The sequence below is a fragment of the Trifolium pratense genome, linkage group LG7 (assembly GCF_020283565.1).
Source record: "Trifolium pratense cultivar HEN17-A07 linkage group LG7, ARS_RC_1.1, whole genome shotgun sequence".
NCBI classification, from domain to species: Eukaryota; Viridiplantae; Streptophyta; class Magnoliopsida; order Fabales; family Fabaceae; genus Trifolium; species Trifolium pratense.
Window position 1 is genome coordinate 4,333,630 of NC_060065.1, and position 15,900 is coordinate 4,349,529.

The window sequence follows — 15,900 nt, forward strand, 5'->3', positions numbered from 1 at the left end:
TCATAGCAATGAAGTGTGATTGTAGGTGTATAGGATATGTTGAAGGAGTTGCATATAAGGTTAATAGTAGAGACTAGAGAGTGTATGTACAAAAATGTATTTATGCTCTAGAATAACAACTGTACTTGCAATATATGTTCCTTGGGGTGACATATAATTCCAAAGCGTATTAGATTGACTCGTCCTTTTGTTTTGTTGGGCTAAGGTAAAAGAATTGCAAGCTATGTTTAATTTTGTTTATGAACATGTAAAAGTCAGTTGGGGGAGAGAAAGATTGAACTATTTGAGTTGGGTAGGTTTCTAGTCATGTATATTAGTCTGGAAGGAATGCATTTGTATTTAGGTAGATATTAAGAAATTTCCTTTACGAGACAAGACAACCATGTAACAATTACTACATATGCAACCAACACTATTGCTGTATCAGCTCGCCTCACAGGGAACATCACATATCTGTCAGAAAAATCCAGATCGAAGTAGAAGGTAAGATCAAATGCTATGCCAAGGTTGTCTTTTATGAGCAGTCTAAGTAACTTGCAGAAAGTGGCTCACAGAGGTTTGTCATAGGCTCCAAAAATTGCCGTTGATGAAACTGGTCCAAAAGATGTTTATATGAAAAAAAAAAGTTCTGGACTGGCTCCCTTTGGTAGAGTTGCTTGCGAAACAATGACTCAAATTCAAGAGAACTGTCTTTCATCTTTTTCTGCAGATGGGAAAGAACAACTCCCTTCTGTTTCAATGGTTGTGGAATGGATGATAACATGTGACCCTGTAAAAGACAAAAGCATCCGTTTATCTCACACATATGAAAGTTCCCCGACAGGACACTGTTCAAGGTTTAGTAATTTGTTGGTCTTCATCTTTAATATTATCTTGGAAATTGGGAGCCAATATTTAATATTATGATGGATATCATATTCAGAATTTACTGCTGTTGCATTGACACTCCGTGGCATAATTGAATATATATGTATTACTATGTACTATTTTTGTTATTCTCATTGTATCTGCTTAATGTTTGGCTGTTCCTTTTGTAGGCATTGCTTGCTTTGTGTTTCTGATGAATCAGTCTCGTCTAAGGTTTTTCCCTTGATTTATCCATTAATCAAGTTATGAATGCCTTGAATTCTCAAAAGAGGCTTGTTGATGCATCTGGAAACAATAGGCCAATTGGGCGAACATGTCATGGCAAAAAATCATTTGTATAATCTAGAGCATTGTGTATGAGATAATACTTTTGTAACGTCTTAAATGCTGACCAACTTCTGCTGTTTATTCATTTCCTTAGAGATATTACATCCCCGAAAAACTTCTCATGGTAGCAGATTATACTTGTAATTAAGTTGCAGATATTTCAAGGATTATAGTTTGCATATTTAAGTCATGTGGACGAGAGAGTGGAAACTTCCACCTAAGTAAGGACCGTTGGAATATATATTTGAGTGTATCAAATGCTGATTTAGCAAGAGACATACAAATCAATGGTTTGTCTAGGTGTTCAATGCTGTACTTGGATCATTTGATATTCTGTGTATTAAATAACTTGACCATCAAATAATCTTTTTAATATTGGTTGTGTGTTCGGGAGCAGGTAATTTGCTGTTTGGAAGGGGCAAGAATTGGCATACAGTATAAGACATCTTTTGCTGGTACTTTGGAACTAATTTGTTCATGACTTCACTAATTCATGAGGCGACATTATGAATATGGAGGCTGGATCTTTCTCTACAGGCTTCTTCCATTTCCTGTTTTTTGATGATAACACAGTTCCGTTTTTCTTGCCAATATGCGAAACAGAAAATGATCTCCTTTCATCCAATGCAATGGTAAAATCAGTTATATATGTTTCCATGGACCATGTTTATTTGAACCTTTTCAGGCATACGTTGATATGTTTCGCTATTGCTATACTTTAACGTTATCTAGCTGTCTACTGATTTTATATTTTGTTTCCTATAACAGTTTATGCAGAGATTGTATTAAATCTTCCACATGCGCTTCGGCAGCTGTACTATTAAAGAACAGCTTCACCCTTTCAGCAGTCTGAGAGATTCTCTTGTAAATTGGTTATAGGTCGAGGATTCATTTTTCTGTACTTGTCACACGACATACATTATATTGTTATTCCTCTCTAATACCCTCTGGTGGTGGGCTGTATAATTTGTTGTACAACAGGGCTATGTTGACTTTCATTGACTATTGAGACTTAATTCATCTCTCCTCCCCAATCTATCTATATACATGTAATTTGAGTATGGATCTGCTCCATTTCCATGTTTCCTAGTTAGCTTAACAGATGTATGAGATGTGACAAATAAAAATTCAAGGTTGGGATTAAAAATTTGAAAAATCAATATTTATTTATTATTAAAAAAATATAGATACACTTTCTGGAAAACCTCACCTCAGTGTCAAACTAATTAAGTTCGATGGCATACTCTTTTGAAAGAAAAATGAATGAATATGTAGATAAAAATCATTGCTTAGTAGATAATGATATATTTATTTTAAATCTCAAACAAGTATATAACAATAACCTTTAAATCTCTAAAATTATCTTTATACAGGTCTGCTTATATGACTACTAAGTAACATCTCTTATGTTGAAATAAAATTAATCTACTTATAGTTTTATTATACAAATCTGCTTGAATGATTTTAAAGTGAGAAACACCTCCATAATGTGTAAATTAATTCCACAATTAAATTTATTATCGTTGGATTTGTTATGATTAAGGGATCTTTCTCATTGATTACTAATGATCACCACACATACTTTATATAGGCAATGTGCCATATACAAGTATTGGGCTTAAAGTACAAACACTTGATATTGGGCTTGCATAATTCTAGGCCCAATATACAATATCCAACATATCCTCCCCTAATTGTATAACCCTACAATTACAAAAACAAACAGCAAACTATACAAAAACTAGAAGAAATTGCTAGGCCAAGCTAAGGCAAACACACTAGCAAGCCAAAACAAGAAAACTGCGCGCGCGCCTAGGCCAACAGGCAGGCCTGCAAGCTGGTTAGGCCAGTCAAGCACACAGCCAACTGCTGCAAGCTACACAGACAACCTGACCAATCCACAAGCACACTTCACACTATCATTTCACTGCATTCTTCATCCCTAAACCAGCCTTCAATTTGTAGAATGCATCAATCTTCAATGGTTTAGTCATTATATCTGCAAGCTGCTCCTGAGATGGACAGTGCTTGAGCTCAATTGTGCCTTCCTTTGCAAGATTCCTCAAGAAGTGAAATCTAACATCAATATGTTTGCATCTACCATGCATAATTGGATTCTTGGACAACTTTATGGATGAACTATTATCACAGTAGACAACAGTTACCTCTCTTTGTTCAACCTTCAAATGACTCATGACATTTCTTAACCATAATCCTTGGCAAGCACATAGTGAAGCTGCAACATACTCAGCCTCAGTGGTGGACAAAGTTACAATGGGCTGCTTCTTTGAAGACCAAGAGACTGCACCAGTTCCAATCATGAACACATATCCAGAAGTACTCTTCCTATCATCTAAATCTCCAGCATAATCAGAGTCAGACCATCCAACCAATTTGGCTTCATCTGAGTTATGACTGTACATTATTCCATCAGCAAGAGTACCCTTCAAATACCTCATTATTCTTTTTACAGCTGTGACATGAAGCTCAGTAGGTCTATCCATAAATCTAGCAACCAAGCACACAGAGAAAGCTAAGTCAGGCCTGGTAGCTAGCAGATACATCAAGCTACCCACCATCTGCTTGTATTCTCTAGCATCTGCAGCACTTTCATTTTCATTTTTGACAAGCTTAGATCCAGGCACTATAGGACTGCAAACCTCATTACAATGTTCCATGCCAAACCTCTTCAATATCTCCACTGCATATTTGTGCTGATTTATGAATATTCCTTCCTTAGATTGAATAACTTCCACTCCAAGAAAGTACTTCATCTTTCCTAAGTCAGTCATTGCAAACCTCTTTTTCATAGATTCTTTGAATGCTTGTATCATGTGCAAGTCATTTCCAGTGCATATCAAATCATCAACATATAAGCTAACAATCAGAATCTTACCAGTTCTATCATACTTCACAAATAAAGTATGTTCATGAGGACATTTTTCAAACTTCTCATCATTGAAGTACCCTTCAATTTTGCTGTACCATGCTCTTGGAGCCTGTTTCAAACCATAGAGGGCCTTCTTCAATTTATACACACTATTCTTATTTCCCTTCTGATATCCAAGAGGTTGCTCAACATAGATGTCTTCAGCTAAATCACCATGTAAAAAAGCACTTTTTACATCCAATTGAAACACATTCCAGCTCTCTTTTGCAGCAAGAGCAAGAATTGTTCTTATAGTATCCCATCTAGCTACAGGAGCAAAAACCTCATTGTAATCTATTCCATGTTTCTGAGTATATCCCTTAGCAACCAGTCTAGCTTTATGCTTCTCAATTTCACCCTTTTCATTGTACTTAGTCTTGAAAATCCATTTGACTCCAATTGCATTGGATCCTGCAGGTAGGGTTGTCAATTCCCAAGTGTTATTACTTTTAATGGACTCCATCTCCTGATCCATTGCAGTTCTCCACACACCTTGTTTCTCAGCTTCTGCATATGTCTTTGGATCTTCAGCTTGTGTATAAGTAGCCAAGTTGTGCAGATCATCATTATCTAACTCACTACCAGATACATAGTCATTGTGACTAACTGGTGGTCTTCTATTTCTTGGACCCAATGAAGTTGAGGCTTGCACATCAAGATCATCATCTTCAGAGTCATTTGGAGTTTGAATAGGGTTTGAAGGGAGACTTGCATCTGAATCACTTCCACCATCTTCTACATTGTTGTCTAAATCATTGACTGATTCACTATTCTCTTCTTCAGGCTCATCAACAAACTCACTATGTCTCTTGTCTTCTAATTTGTTCCAATCCCACCCTTTCTTTACTTCAAAAATTACATCTCTGCTGACTAGAATTTTCTTTTTCTCTGGATCATACAATTTGTAGGCTTTGGATTCATCACTTATTCCAAGATGTATGCATTTAACACTCTTGTTATCCAGCTTAATCCTCTGACTGTCTGGTACATGAACAAATGCCAAGCACCCAAAAACCCTAAAGTGCTGCACATTAGGCTTCTTCCCACTCCAAGCTTCCTGAGGAGTCATGTTTTTAACAGATAGGGTAGGGCTTCTATTCATGACATAAGTAGCCCATTTCACAGCTTCAGGCCAAAAAACTTTAGGTACTTTCTTACCAGCTAGCATGCTTCTAACCATATTCATCAATGTTCTATTTTTTCTTTCAGAAACTCCATTTTGCTGTGGAGTGTAAGCAGCAGTTAATTGTCTTTTGATGCCTTGATTGCTACAAAAATCATTGAAAGCAGTGGAGACATATTCACCACCTCTATCAGTTCTCAGACATTGGATAGCACAACCTGATTCTTTTTCAACTAGCACTTTAAATGTTTTGAAAGTATCTAATGCACTAGACTTTTCTTTCAAAAAATAAATCCAAGTCTTCCTTGAGAAATCATCTGTGAAAGTAATGAAGTACCTGTTGCCTCCATTGCTTGTAGGGTTTATGGGACCACATATGTCAGAGTGTACCAGCTCCAACCTCTCATTTGCCCTCCACACAGCTTGCTTAGGAATGACTTCTCTGTGTTGCTTGCCAGTCAAGCAATCTTCACACTTGTACTCAATTTCTTTCAATACTGGTAATCCATCTACCATATTCTTTTTAGCTAGCACATTTAGGCCTTTAACACTCAAATGTGCATATCTATCATGCCATAACTGTGACCAATCCTCTTTTGAAACTGTTAAGCATTTGGGTGAGATAACTGTAGCAGTCAAAGTGTACATCCTGTTACCTGACATCTGTGAGGTGAACAGCAAACCCTTGTCATCATGAAAGATCTTGCAGGTATCATTCTTGAAGATGATTGTGACATTCTTCTGTTGAATTTGACCAATGCTTAGAAGGTTGGTCTTTAGGCCTGGAATATAGTACACTTCAGTTATAACATGTACCCTACCATTGATTCTTAGCTTGATATTTCCCTTGCCTACCACATTCATCTTTGAATCATCTCCAAGTTTCACAGTGTCTCTATAATTTCCATCAAATTCATAGAGCCAATTCTTGTTGCCAACCATATGGTTGCTGCAACCTGAATCAAGATACCATCTTTCAGTCTCAAATTCCTCACAATCTTTGCCTGTCATAAGAAGAAACTCTTCTTCATAGTCTGCTTCAGCATATTTTGCTTCCTCCCAAGTAGGACATTCATTCTTGTAGTGGCCTAACTGATGACACTTGTAACATTCAACAGTTTCTTTGCTTATTCTTCCTCTGCCACGCCCTCTTGATGAACCATTCCTTCCTCTCCCTCTCCCTGCACCAGAGACTGTGAGAGCTTGTTCATCATGGTTCACCACTTTCTTGCTTTTCATCTTTTGCTCATGCACTATCAGGCTGGATTGAAGTGCATCTAGAGACATTGTAGTCACATCATTGGACTCTTCTATTGAACAAGTGACATAGTTGAATTTCTCTGGCATAGACCTCAAGATTTTATCAACAATGGTTGCTTGCTCCATTCTTTCACCTTGAGAAGTCATCTTGTTCGCAATTGCCATGATTCTTGCAAAATACTCAGTCACAGTTTCACTTTCACCCATCTCAATTACCTCAAATTCTCTGCGAGAAACTTGAAGCTGAGCTCTCTTCACCTTTGTTGATCCCTTATACTTCAATCTCATTGACTCCCAAATATCCTTTGCAGTATCTTTGGCAAGAATTGTTTCTAAAATGGCACGATCAATAGATTGAAACAGGTAATTCTTTACCTTCATATCAGTAATCTTGCTTGCAGCTGCAGCTTTGACTTGCTCTTCTGTTGCATTTGCAGGCGCAATTGTAACTCCATCCTCTATCAATGACCAATACTCCTTTGATCTCAGCAGGTTTTCCATCAACATTGCCCAGTGATCGTAAAATCCATCAAACCTAGGGATTGAAGGTTTCAGAAAATCTGAATTCTCTGTCATGCTTGATGCGCAAGAAAGATAAAGAACTGATGAATTTGCAGAAAGATGCAGAATGAGGCTGCAAGATCGGTGAAAAACTGAAGAAGAAACACTTTGAAAACGGTTGTAACAAACTTTTTGATGGTGGTTTTGCAAAACCACCACTAGGTCCTTGGATCTTTGGTGATGATACCACTTGTTATGATTAAGGGATCTTTCTCATTGATTACTAATGATCACCACACATACTTTATATAGGCAATGTGCCATATACAAGCATTGGGCTTAAAGTACAAACACTTGATATTGGGCTTGCATAATTCTAGGCCCAATATACAATATCCAACAGGATTCAAATTCAATTATCATCACTGTGTTATCGTAATAAATGACTCATACACTGGAGTATTCCGCAAATGTGAGTCCACCAAAAGCAAAACACCTGTTGTCGAGAATTTGTAAGGATTGCTTACCGACACGGACTCGCCTAAGAAACCATTTTGTTCAATGTCAAGAGGAATGTCCTCTATGCTCACAAGTACCGGAGGAGGAGTGGCATTTGTTAGTGGAATGTGAAGGTAGTAGGGAAGCATGGAGTGTCATGGGGTTGGAACAGATTCTGACACCAAGGTTGCAAAGCTGTAACAACATTCAAGAGCTGATCTTTGATATTTGTTGCAGAGAAAGTAAGGAAGTGGCTGGTAAAATGGCATTGTTAATGTGGGTTTTATGGCAAAATAGAAACAACTTTGTGTGGCATGAAACCAGAATTTCCGCTAGACAAGCAGGTTTGCAAGCAATGAGCATGTGGGAGGACTGGATACAGGTTAATGGGCAGGTTGTAACAACAAATAAGGCAGGTCAACAACAGCATGTTGCTCACGTTAATGAGCAACAGCAGCCCCCAAGATATAGCTACTTGAAATGCAACGTAGACGCTAGTTTCTTAGGTACAACTAATGCAACAGGTTCTGGTTGGTGCTTCAGGGACAATCAAGGTAGATTCTTGTTGGCTGGATCAAATGTCATTCTTGGAAGGCTGAACACAATTGAAGGAGAGGCGGTGGCAATGAAGGAAGCTATTAGTGAAGCTATACAAAGGGGATTTACTCATGTGATTTTTGAAAGTGATTCACAAATCCTTATTGATGCCATCTCTTCTAGGCAACAAGGATACTCTACTTTTAGTCCCTTAATTTCTAATATTCGCTCTTTGTTATCTTTAGTTCCCAACTTTGAGGTAAAGTTTGTAAAGCGACAAACGAATATGGTCGCTCACACCTTAGCAAGGGCGACATACTCTAGGCCTAGTCGCTGTCTTTTTGAATCTATTCCTCCTTGTATTAACAGTTATTTGATTAATGTCATAATATTCAAATAAAATGAGAAGTTACTTATTTTGTAAACAATGTCACCTCAATTCTCTTTATTCAATTGCTTATATAAAAAAAAGATATTCAATTATTTAACTCTAACATTGTTAAAATTAAAATAGAAGTGAAACTAGCCAAATGAAAACAAAATAAAGATGTTTTTTATTAATAAAATTGAGGAAAATTCAAATAAAGATGATGTTTTTTTTTTGTCTAGTGAACTAAAAAGAGTTACTCGGTTGACTTGTCTTCTAATATGACTGACTTTACAATTCTGAATCAAATTTAATAAACTTCGACACAACTCAACAATAATGCCAAGCTCAGTAGTAAAAAATTTCGAATAGTGTTTCATCAACTGAAAATTATTATTCGAGTAAAATTACATTTAAGGGTACAAAATTTAGAAGATTATTAAAATTGGTGAGAACAAATTACGTAATTTAATATATTGTTAGTAGTTATTTTTTGCTAAACGTTTTTTTGTCGTTAAACTTGCTATAAACTTTTTATTTCCAATTTTTATAGATAGATTCACATTTATTTTGTTCCTATTTTTTATGTATATATTTTCAGTAGAGTAAAACACACATACCAAGAAACCTTATCTTTCTTAATAAAAATTCTAAAATTTTACAATATATTCCAAAACTAACCTTGGTGTATTAATTTATCCGTAGGGAATATATCACTCTAATTAATGCATAACTTTGGAATGGATACAATTTAATAAGGGTAAAAATGGAATTGTAAGAATAAATTTAATGATTGTTTCTTATAAAAAGGACCAAATTTTTTTTCCAAATTGTTCCTTATAAAAAAGACCGGAGGGAGTATTAGATTTAGTGGAGGGAATACTATTTGAGAAATTCTTATATTTAATAGATAGATATATATTACCTGGCTTCGTCAAAAAAAAAAAAAATACATGGCTTTAGCTCTCAAGCTAATCAAAAAAAAAAAACAAAAAGATATACGTATAAGATTACAAGGTTAATAAAAAAAAAAGATATATATATATATAAGGTTAAACATTACAAGGCTTCGTAAAAAAAAGTGAATCAGTTTTAGAATCTCTCCCTCTCCCTTTCTGAACAAATCATTGAAATCTCTCTCATTTCATCTCCGCTTTCCTTTTAAACCAAAATCTCTCCCCTTTTCAGTGTTTTAAAAACCGGACCGGACCGGCCGGTCGAACCGGTTGAACCGGAAACCGGAGGCAAACCGGTCTGGTCTGATTGTTGGACCGGACATGCTAATGAACCGGTGGAAACCGGAATGAACCGGTGGAAACCGGAAAAACCGGTGAACCGGCGGTTTTTTGAACCGGCCGGTTTATTTGCAGGCAGATTTTTTAAATTTTTTTTATGCTTTTTTTTTTTAAGTTTTTTTTTTTCCTTTCTTTCTATTTTTTTTCTTTCTTTTGTACGTTTTTTTTTGTTACGGTAAACAACAAGCAGAACGGATGAAATTGTTTTGAAACGAAACAAATTTCACTTGATATCCAAAGCATAACAAGAAGTAACATTGGATAGGGCAAAACTAATAACAATAGAAAAGAAACAAATGCTTGCTCAAAATTATTAACCCATTTGAATATTCCAAGAAGAAAGTAACAATATCATCCCATGAACTGAAATCCATAGATCAATCACCGAAAAGGTCTAACCTTGGCTAACAAAATCAATATTAGGCATGTTTGAAAGAAGAAAAAAAAAATCAGTAAGATGAAAGAAAGACAGAGAGAGAGAGAGAAAAGAAGAAAGAAAAGAAAGAACAAAGATCTGGCTAAATAGTGAGGAGAAAAGAATCAAAGAAAAGAGAGAAAAAAGAAAGAAAAAACGTAACAGATGGAGGAAGAGAGAAGATAGAGCGGCTGTGCAAGTAGGTTGTGTAATAGGAGTAATGAAATTTCAATTTTAGGGTTATAGCTTTAATTTGGGCTTTTGGGTCAACAAAACTAGGTAAATTAATAGCCCAAAATATTATAAAAAGACTACTTTTCTTTTTAACCAAATAAAAATAAATCAAGTATATTTGACATACAATTTTTTTTGGTAAGATATACAATTATTATTTATTCTTTTAAAACCTATAAACATAATTTATTTGTATATGACATTCTTTATATAAAAATTTATTTATTATTATTAGTGGTATATGTCCTTGTTTTATAGAATTTATGGCATTCTTTTTATGAAATTTTCAAATTTTCATATTTTTATACTTTTTTAAAGACCGAGTTATCTGATTCAACCGGTTTAATAACTATATAGTCTTATCATAGAGACCGGTTCATTCCATCGGTTTAATCCGGTTTAATCCGGTTTGTCATGCGGTTCGACCAGTGACCCAGTGGTTCGACCAATGAACCAGTGACCCAGTACCCTCGCCGGTTCGATGACCGGTCCGGTTTTTAAAACACTGCCCCTTTTCTCCTCTGCTCTTCCCTCCACCGCATTAAATTTCCTCCCCTCCGCTCCGTTGAACCAAACACTCCGATAATGTCTAAGCGGCTGCGGCTTTCAATCTTCTCACGGAAAGACAGAGACATAATCAGTTCTCTCCCTGACTCCATTCTTTACCACATTCTCTCATTTCTTCCGACTAAAGACGCTGCTGCCACAAGCGTCCTCGCTAAACGGTGGAAACCACTATGGTTCTCACAGCTCAACCTCCACTTCGACGACAAATACTTCCCAGACGCATTCGCCTTTCGTCAATTCCTCTACTCCATCATCACCATTCGAGATAACACTCTACCAATCCATTCATTCCACCTTACCTGTTGTCACCACGGTTTCTACTACAGAAAAGATTTCTACAATGCTGTTTATGCCGCAATTACACGACGAGTTCAAAACCTCAGCATTGATCTCTGTTACCATGACCGCTACGGCATAATGAGATTGCCTACTTTGGTTCTAACTACCAAAACCTTGTCAGTCCTCAAATTGAAGAGAGTAAAACTAATAATGAAGAAGAAGGATCATGATGTTGTTGTTGATCTTCCCTATCTCAAAGTTCTTCACTTAGAATCTGTCTGTTTCACATATTATCAAGATATCATCAAACTTCTTTCTGGCTGTCCCATTCTAGAGGACTTCCAAGCAAAGGATTTAATCGTAAAGTCTTCGCGATTAAATCCTTTGCTTCCTAGCGGTAGAGATGCTCTAAGCATTTCCAATTTGGTCAGAGCTAACATTTCCTCTGCTGGTATTGAGCTTGATTGGCTTCGTAACGCCCACCATCTCCGCATACAAGTGGTATGTATATATCTATCTATGAATCTATCTTATCTGTATGGCCAAATTGTGTGACATGTTCAATTTATGTCTTTGTAACTCATGCAGTGGAGGAACTATTGTTTAAATGGCATGTTTCACAACTTAGCCTATATGGAGCTGACATTCAAATTACCCTATCCAACGGGGTTTACGAAGTGGACCTGGCTGACAAAACTTCTTCAAAAATCTCCCAAGCTACAAACTCTTATCATTGATGAGATTAATGTAAGGCATTGCCCCCTTTCTTTTTCTTTTTTTTAAGTTATTGTACTTTTTATATATTTTTTAAAAATTCAACTGTACATCTTTGTCAGGTTGATACAATTCCATATTACAATTGTGGAGAATGGAGGGAACCAAGAACCGTTCCAGAATGCCTTTCATCTCATCTTACAACATGCACAATTAGAAATTATAGCCGCTTCAACTGCGGGTTTCAATTTGCAAAATATATAATGCAAAATTCAAGAGTACTAAGCACTATGACAATTCAGAGTTCCAAATCCATAGACAAGGATACAAAGTTCCAAATGTTAAAGGAATTATCTTTGTGCCCAATGATTTCAACCACATGTAAAACTTTATTAATTTGAATGATAATGGTTGTTAGAGCTTGCTGCAATAGCAGCTTTAAGCTTACCACAAACCTTGTAATAACTCCAATAGCTTTTAATTTTTAGAAATTATTTCTTAATCTTGAGAGTGTTTTGTCAATTATTTCTCAATATTGTTATAATTTGCTGGCAATGAAGTGTGATTGTAGGTGTATAGGATATGTTGAAGAAGTTGCACATAAGGTTAATAGTAGAGAATGTATGTACAAAGATGGATTTATGCTCTAGAATAACAATTGTACCCGGAAGACTTGTTCCTTGCGGTGACATTTAATTCCAAAGCGTATTAGATTGACTTGTCTTTTTGTTTTGTTGGACTAAGGTAAAAGAATTGCAAGCTATGCTTAATTTTGTTTATGAAAATTTAAAAGGCAGTTGGGGGGCGGAGGGGAGAGAATGATTGAACTATTTGAGTTGGGTAGTTTTCTAGTCATGTAAATTAGTCTGGAAGGAATGCATTTGTATTTCTGTGGATATTAAGGAATTTCCTTCTTTACGAGATAACCATGTAATAATTACTACATATGCAACCAACACTATTGCTGTATCAGCTTGCCTCCCAAGGAACATCGCTATCTGTCTAAAATCTTGACCAAAGCAGAAGGTAAGATTAGGTGCTACGCCAAGGTTGTCTTTTATGAGCAGTCTAAGTAACTTGCAGAAAGAGCCTCAAAGATGTTTGTCATAGGTTCCAAAAAAATGCCATTTGATAGAGTTGCTTGGGAAACAATGACTCAATTTCAAGAGAACTGTCTTTCATCTTTTTCTGAAGATGGGCAAGAACAACTCCCTTATGTTTCAATGGCCGTGGAATGGATGCTTACAGGTGAGTAGGTGACCCCTAAAACACGAAAGCATCTGTTCCTCTCACACATATGAAAGTTCCCCAACAGTACAATGTTCAAGGTTTAGTCATTAGTTGGCCGTCATATTTAATATTATCTTGGAACTCGGGAGCCTATATTTAATAATATGCTGGATATCATATTCAGAATTTACTGCTGTTGCATTTCCACACTATATATGTATTCTGTACTGTTTTTGTTATTCTCAATTTCTCGTTGTATCTGCTTATTGTTTGGCTGTGCCTTTTGTAGGCATTCCTTGCTTTCTGTTCTGATGAATCAGTCTCCTCTAAGGCTTCCCTTGATTTATCCATTAATCAAGTTATGAATGCCTTGAATTCTCCACTCAATCCACCTTCTTGTTTATACCGTAATTCAACACCGAGTTGAAAGCCTTGGTATCGATCTATGCAACTCAAATTACTCCATAATGACATTGCCTTCTTTTGTTCTTACTACCAAAACCTTGTCTGTCCTCAAATTAACTGGCATAAAATTGCGTAAAATCACATACGTTGATCTTCCCTCGCTCAAAGTCCTTCATTTGCAACGGATCACTTTCTTATATTATGATGATCTTTGGAAGCTTTTATCTGACCCCTATTCTACATGATTTGGTAACAAACTGTTTGTGCATAAAGTCGCCTTGTTCACGTAGAGAGAAACAAGTTAAAAGTTTATCCAATTTGGTCACGGCAGATATTTGTAATTCTTTCATTCCTTCTGAGTTTGATTGGTTTCGTAATGTGTAGCGTTTGCATGCAACGGTGGAGGTATGGATAGGAGTATAAGATTTAACTATATTTGAGATTTAAAATAAGATATTATATAATTTATATATTTGTTTAGAACAATTTTTAGATTTGTTAGTTTTGGTTTCTTATTTTAAGGATATGATTTAGAAATTCATTACAATTAGGTCTATACATAGAACACACTTTTAAGAAGAAGAAAATGAAGGTGTTGATTGGTTAGCCAAACAAGGAGCTTCTTTAGATGATTTACATAAGATTTGGAGTGATTATCCTCCTCAGTTTTCTTATTGTATTCTTCCTGGTGCTTTAGAGTGTGTCCTGTCAATTTCTATGGCTTGTCCACCCCGTTGCTGCACGCGCGCAGTTGTATTATTATCCACCTACAATTGAGAAGAGTTAAGTTATAGAAATCAAAAACAATTTGTGAATTCATTCAAGCTAGTTCTATCACAGGAGAAAGGTTAAAGTCCCTAAACAGGATAAAATAATCAGAATCATTAGAAAGAGTTATCCATTTCTTTATTTTTTCTTTTTATCTTCTGCCCATAAAACAGTCGATGAGTCTTCGGATAGAGAAGTTTATTAAAGCAGGAATCGACATTTTTCACTCAAAGTAAGGACCCATTTACTTTCTAACATTTTCAATTTCAGTTGTTACTTTGTATGTGAGTAGATGAAATGCCATTTGATTATGAATTTTCCTTTATAACTGTGATAGAGAAAAGATGAAAGGAAACTAGAGAGAATACATTTTTGAAAATAGTGAAAAGTTTTCCAAGCTGCCTGATCCGGTTCGTAATGAAAGGGCCCTTGGTAATCCGGATTTTGGCCAATTGATAAGCAAAGTCTGGCTGATCGTTGATTGTTCTAGCCAGAGTTTGAACTCGGGTACTCCCGATTGATTGACCTTCACTTAAGCTCATTAACCACCTGAAGTACACATATAAGAATCACTTGATATTTTGAAACTTCAGACTGTTTGATACTTTATTCTTTAAATAAGGTGATTTTATGAAGAGTAATATTATTCTGTATTCCTTAACCTCTCTGTCCAAGAAGCTCCTGTTAATGTTTTTTGAAAGATTGAATTGCTTGAGGGAGATATGCATGTGATCACATTACTAAATGGCCATCCAGTAATCATAAAGTTAGAAAACTGAAATTTTTTATGAACTCGGAGTCTTTTCGCATTCTGCAGTATTAGCATCTGTCTTACTGTCCAATTTTTGTATTTGTACAGTCACACTTCAAGTCCAACGTGAATACCCTCCAGAAATGCAATGTACAGAGTACAATAGTGGCTCCAAATACTGATGTTGATGATCTTCAGGCAGATACTGTAAGAAATTCAACACTGTTCTTTAAACTGTATCAGAGTTATATAAGCTGACAAGAAATAGTTGATCATGAATACTGCTATTTTGGTTTGCAGTTTAATAAGGATAGTGATAATTTAATAGATGATTTGGAACTAAGATTCTCATATATCACTACCTCACCCGAAGGAAGCTCTGAAGACGATGCGAGGAATTCCTCACAAAAACTTGATTCCTCTTCTGTGAGTGTCTTTTCTTCCTCCTCACAAAAACTTTGTGCTATTCAGTTTGAAGTTGTATTTTCATTCTTCATTTCAGATTTGGTTATTTTTGTATTTCACAATAATGCCATATGCTGTATCTTATGTACCAAGTTGAGCGTAGTATGGAAAACAATGCTATAAAACATGTGATTGATAAGTGAAAATTATAACTTGAATAAACATTGAAGTTTCTGCTATAGGATACCCTTAGTATGGAAGATATAGATACTTTTCTCCATCAAATTTCTCTCATCCAGAGTAAACGTAGTATCTGGTTATAAACTTTTTCTTTGTTTTCTTTTCACTCTTTCTAAACGTAGTACAGCTTTTAAATGGAACAAAACCTCAAGATTGCATACCTTTATTTAAAACTCTGATTGCAGTAA

At 35.8% G+C, this 15,900-nt stretch overlaps 2 protein-coding genes and 1 long non-coding RNA gene across 3 annotated transcripts; all 3 read left to right on the plus strand.

Annotated features, from left to right (window-relative positions):
* Positions 1–84: 84 nt before the first annotated feature.
* On the plus strand, positions 85–2,255 carry LOC123900081. The gene is made up of 2 exons (XR_006805796.1): positions 85–1,826; positions 1,963–2,255. It is a non-coding gene; the product is annotated as an uncharacterized LOC123900081 (long non-coding RNA).
* A 5,194-nt stretch (positions 2,256–7,449) lies between these two features.
* Positions 7,450–8,423, plus strand: LOC123894182. Its single transcript, XM_045944099.1, has 2 exons — positions 7,450–8,301; positions 8,412–8,423. Exons 1-2 carry the CDS (start codon positions 7,450–7,452, stop codon positions 8,421–8,423), a joined length of 864 nt encoding a protein of 287 aa, XP_045800055.1.
* Positions 8,424–10,938: 2,515 nt separating this feature from the next.
* On the plus strand, positions 10,939–15,629 carry LOC123894183 (F-box/FBD/LRR-repeat protein At4g26340-like). The gene is made up of 9 exons (XM_045944100.1): positions 10,939–11,700; positions 11,788–11,946; positions 12,036–12,154; positions 12,485–12,518; positions 13,108–13,161; positions 13,433–13,501; positions 15,176–15,274; positions 15,368–15,493; positions 15,570–15,629. The coding sequence occupies exons 1-9, from the start codon at positions 10,939–10,941 to the stop codon at positions 15,627–15,629; spliced, it is 1,482 nt and encodes a 493-aa protein (XP_045800056.1).
* Positions 15,630–15,900: the final 271 nt, after the last annotated feature.

What these genes read in the sequence shown, in the direction of transcription:
- LOC123894183 (XM_045944100.1), top strand. Translation starts at nt 10,939, where the DNA reads ATGTCTAAGCGGCTGCGGCTTTCAATCTTCTCACGGAAAGACAGAGAC. An exon ending in TTATCATTGATGAGATTAAT is followed by an intron (nt 11,947 to 12,035) that starts GTAAGGCATTGC and finishes CATCTTTGTCAG; the next exon opens with GTTGATACAATTCCATATTA. An exon ending in ATGATCTTCAGGCAGATACT is followed by an intron (nt 15,275 to 15,367) that starts GTAAGAAATTCA and finishes TTTGGTTTGCAG; the next exon opens with TTTAATAAGGATAGTGATAA.
- LOC123894182 (XM_045944099.1), top strand. Translation starts at nt 7,450, where the DNA reads ATGACTCATACACTGGAGTATTCCGCAAATGTGAGTCCACCAAAAGCA.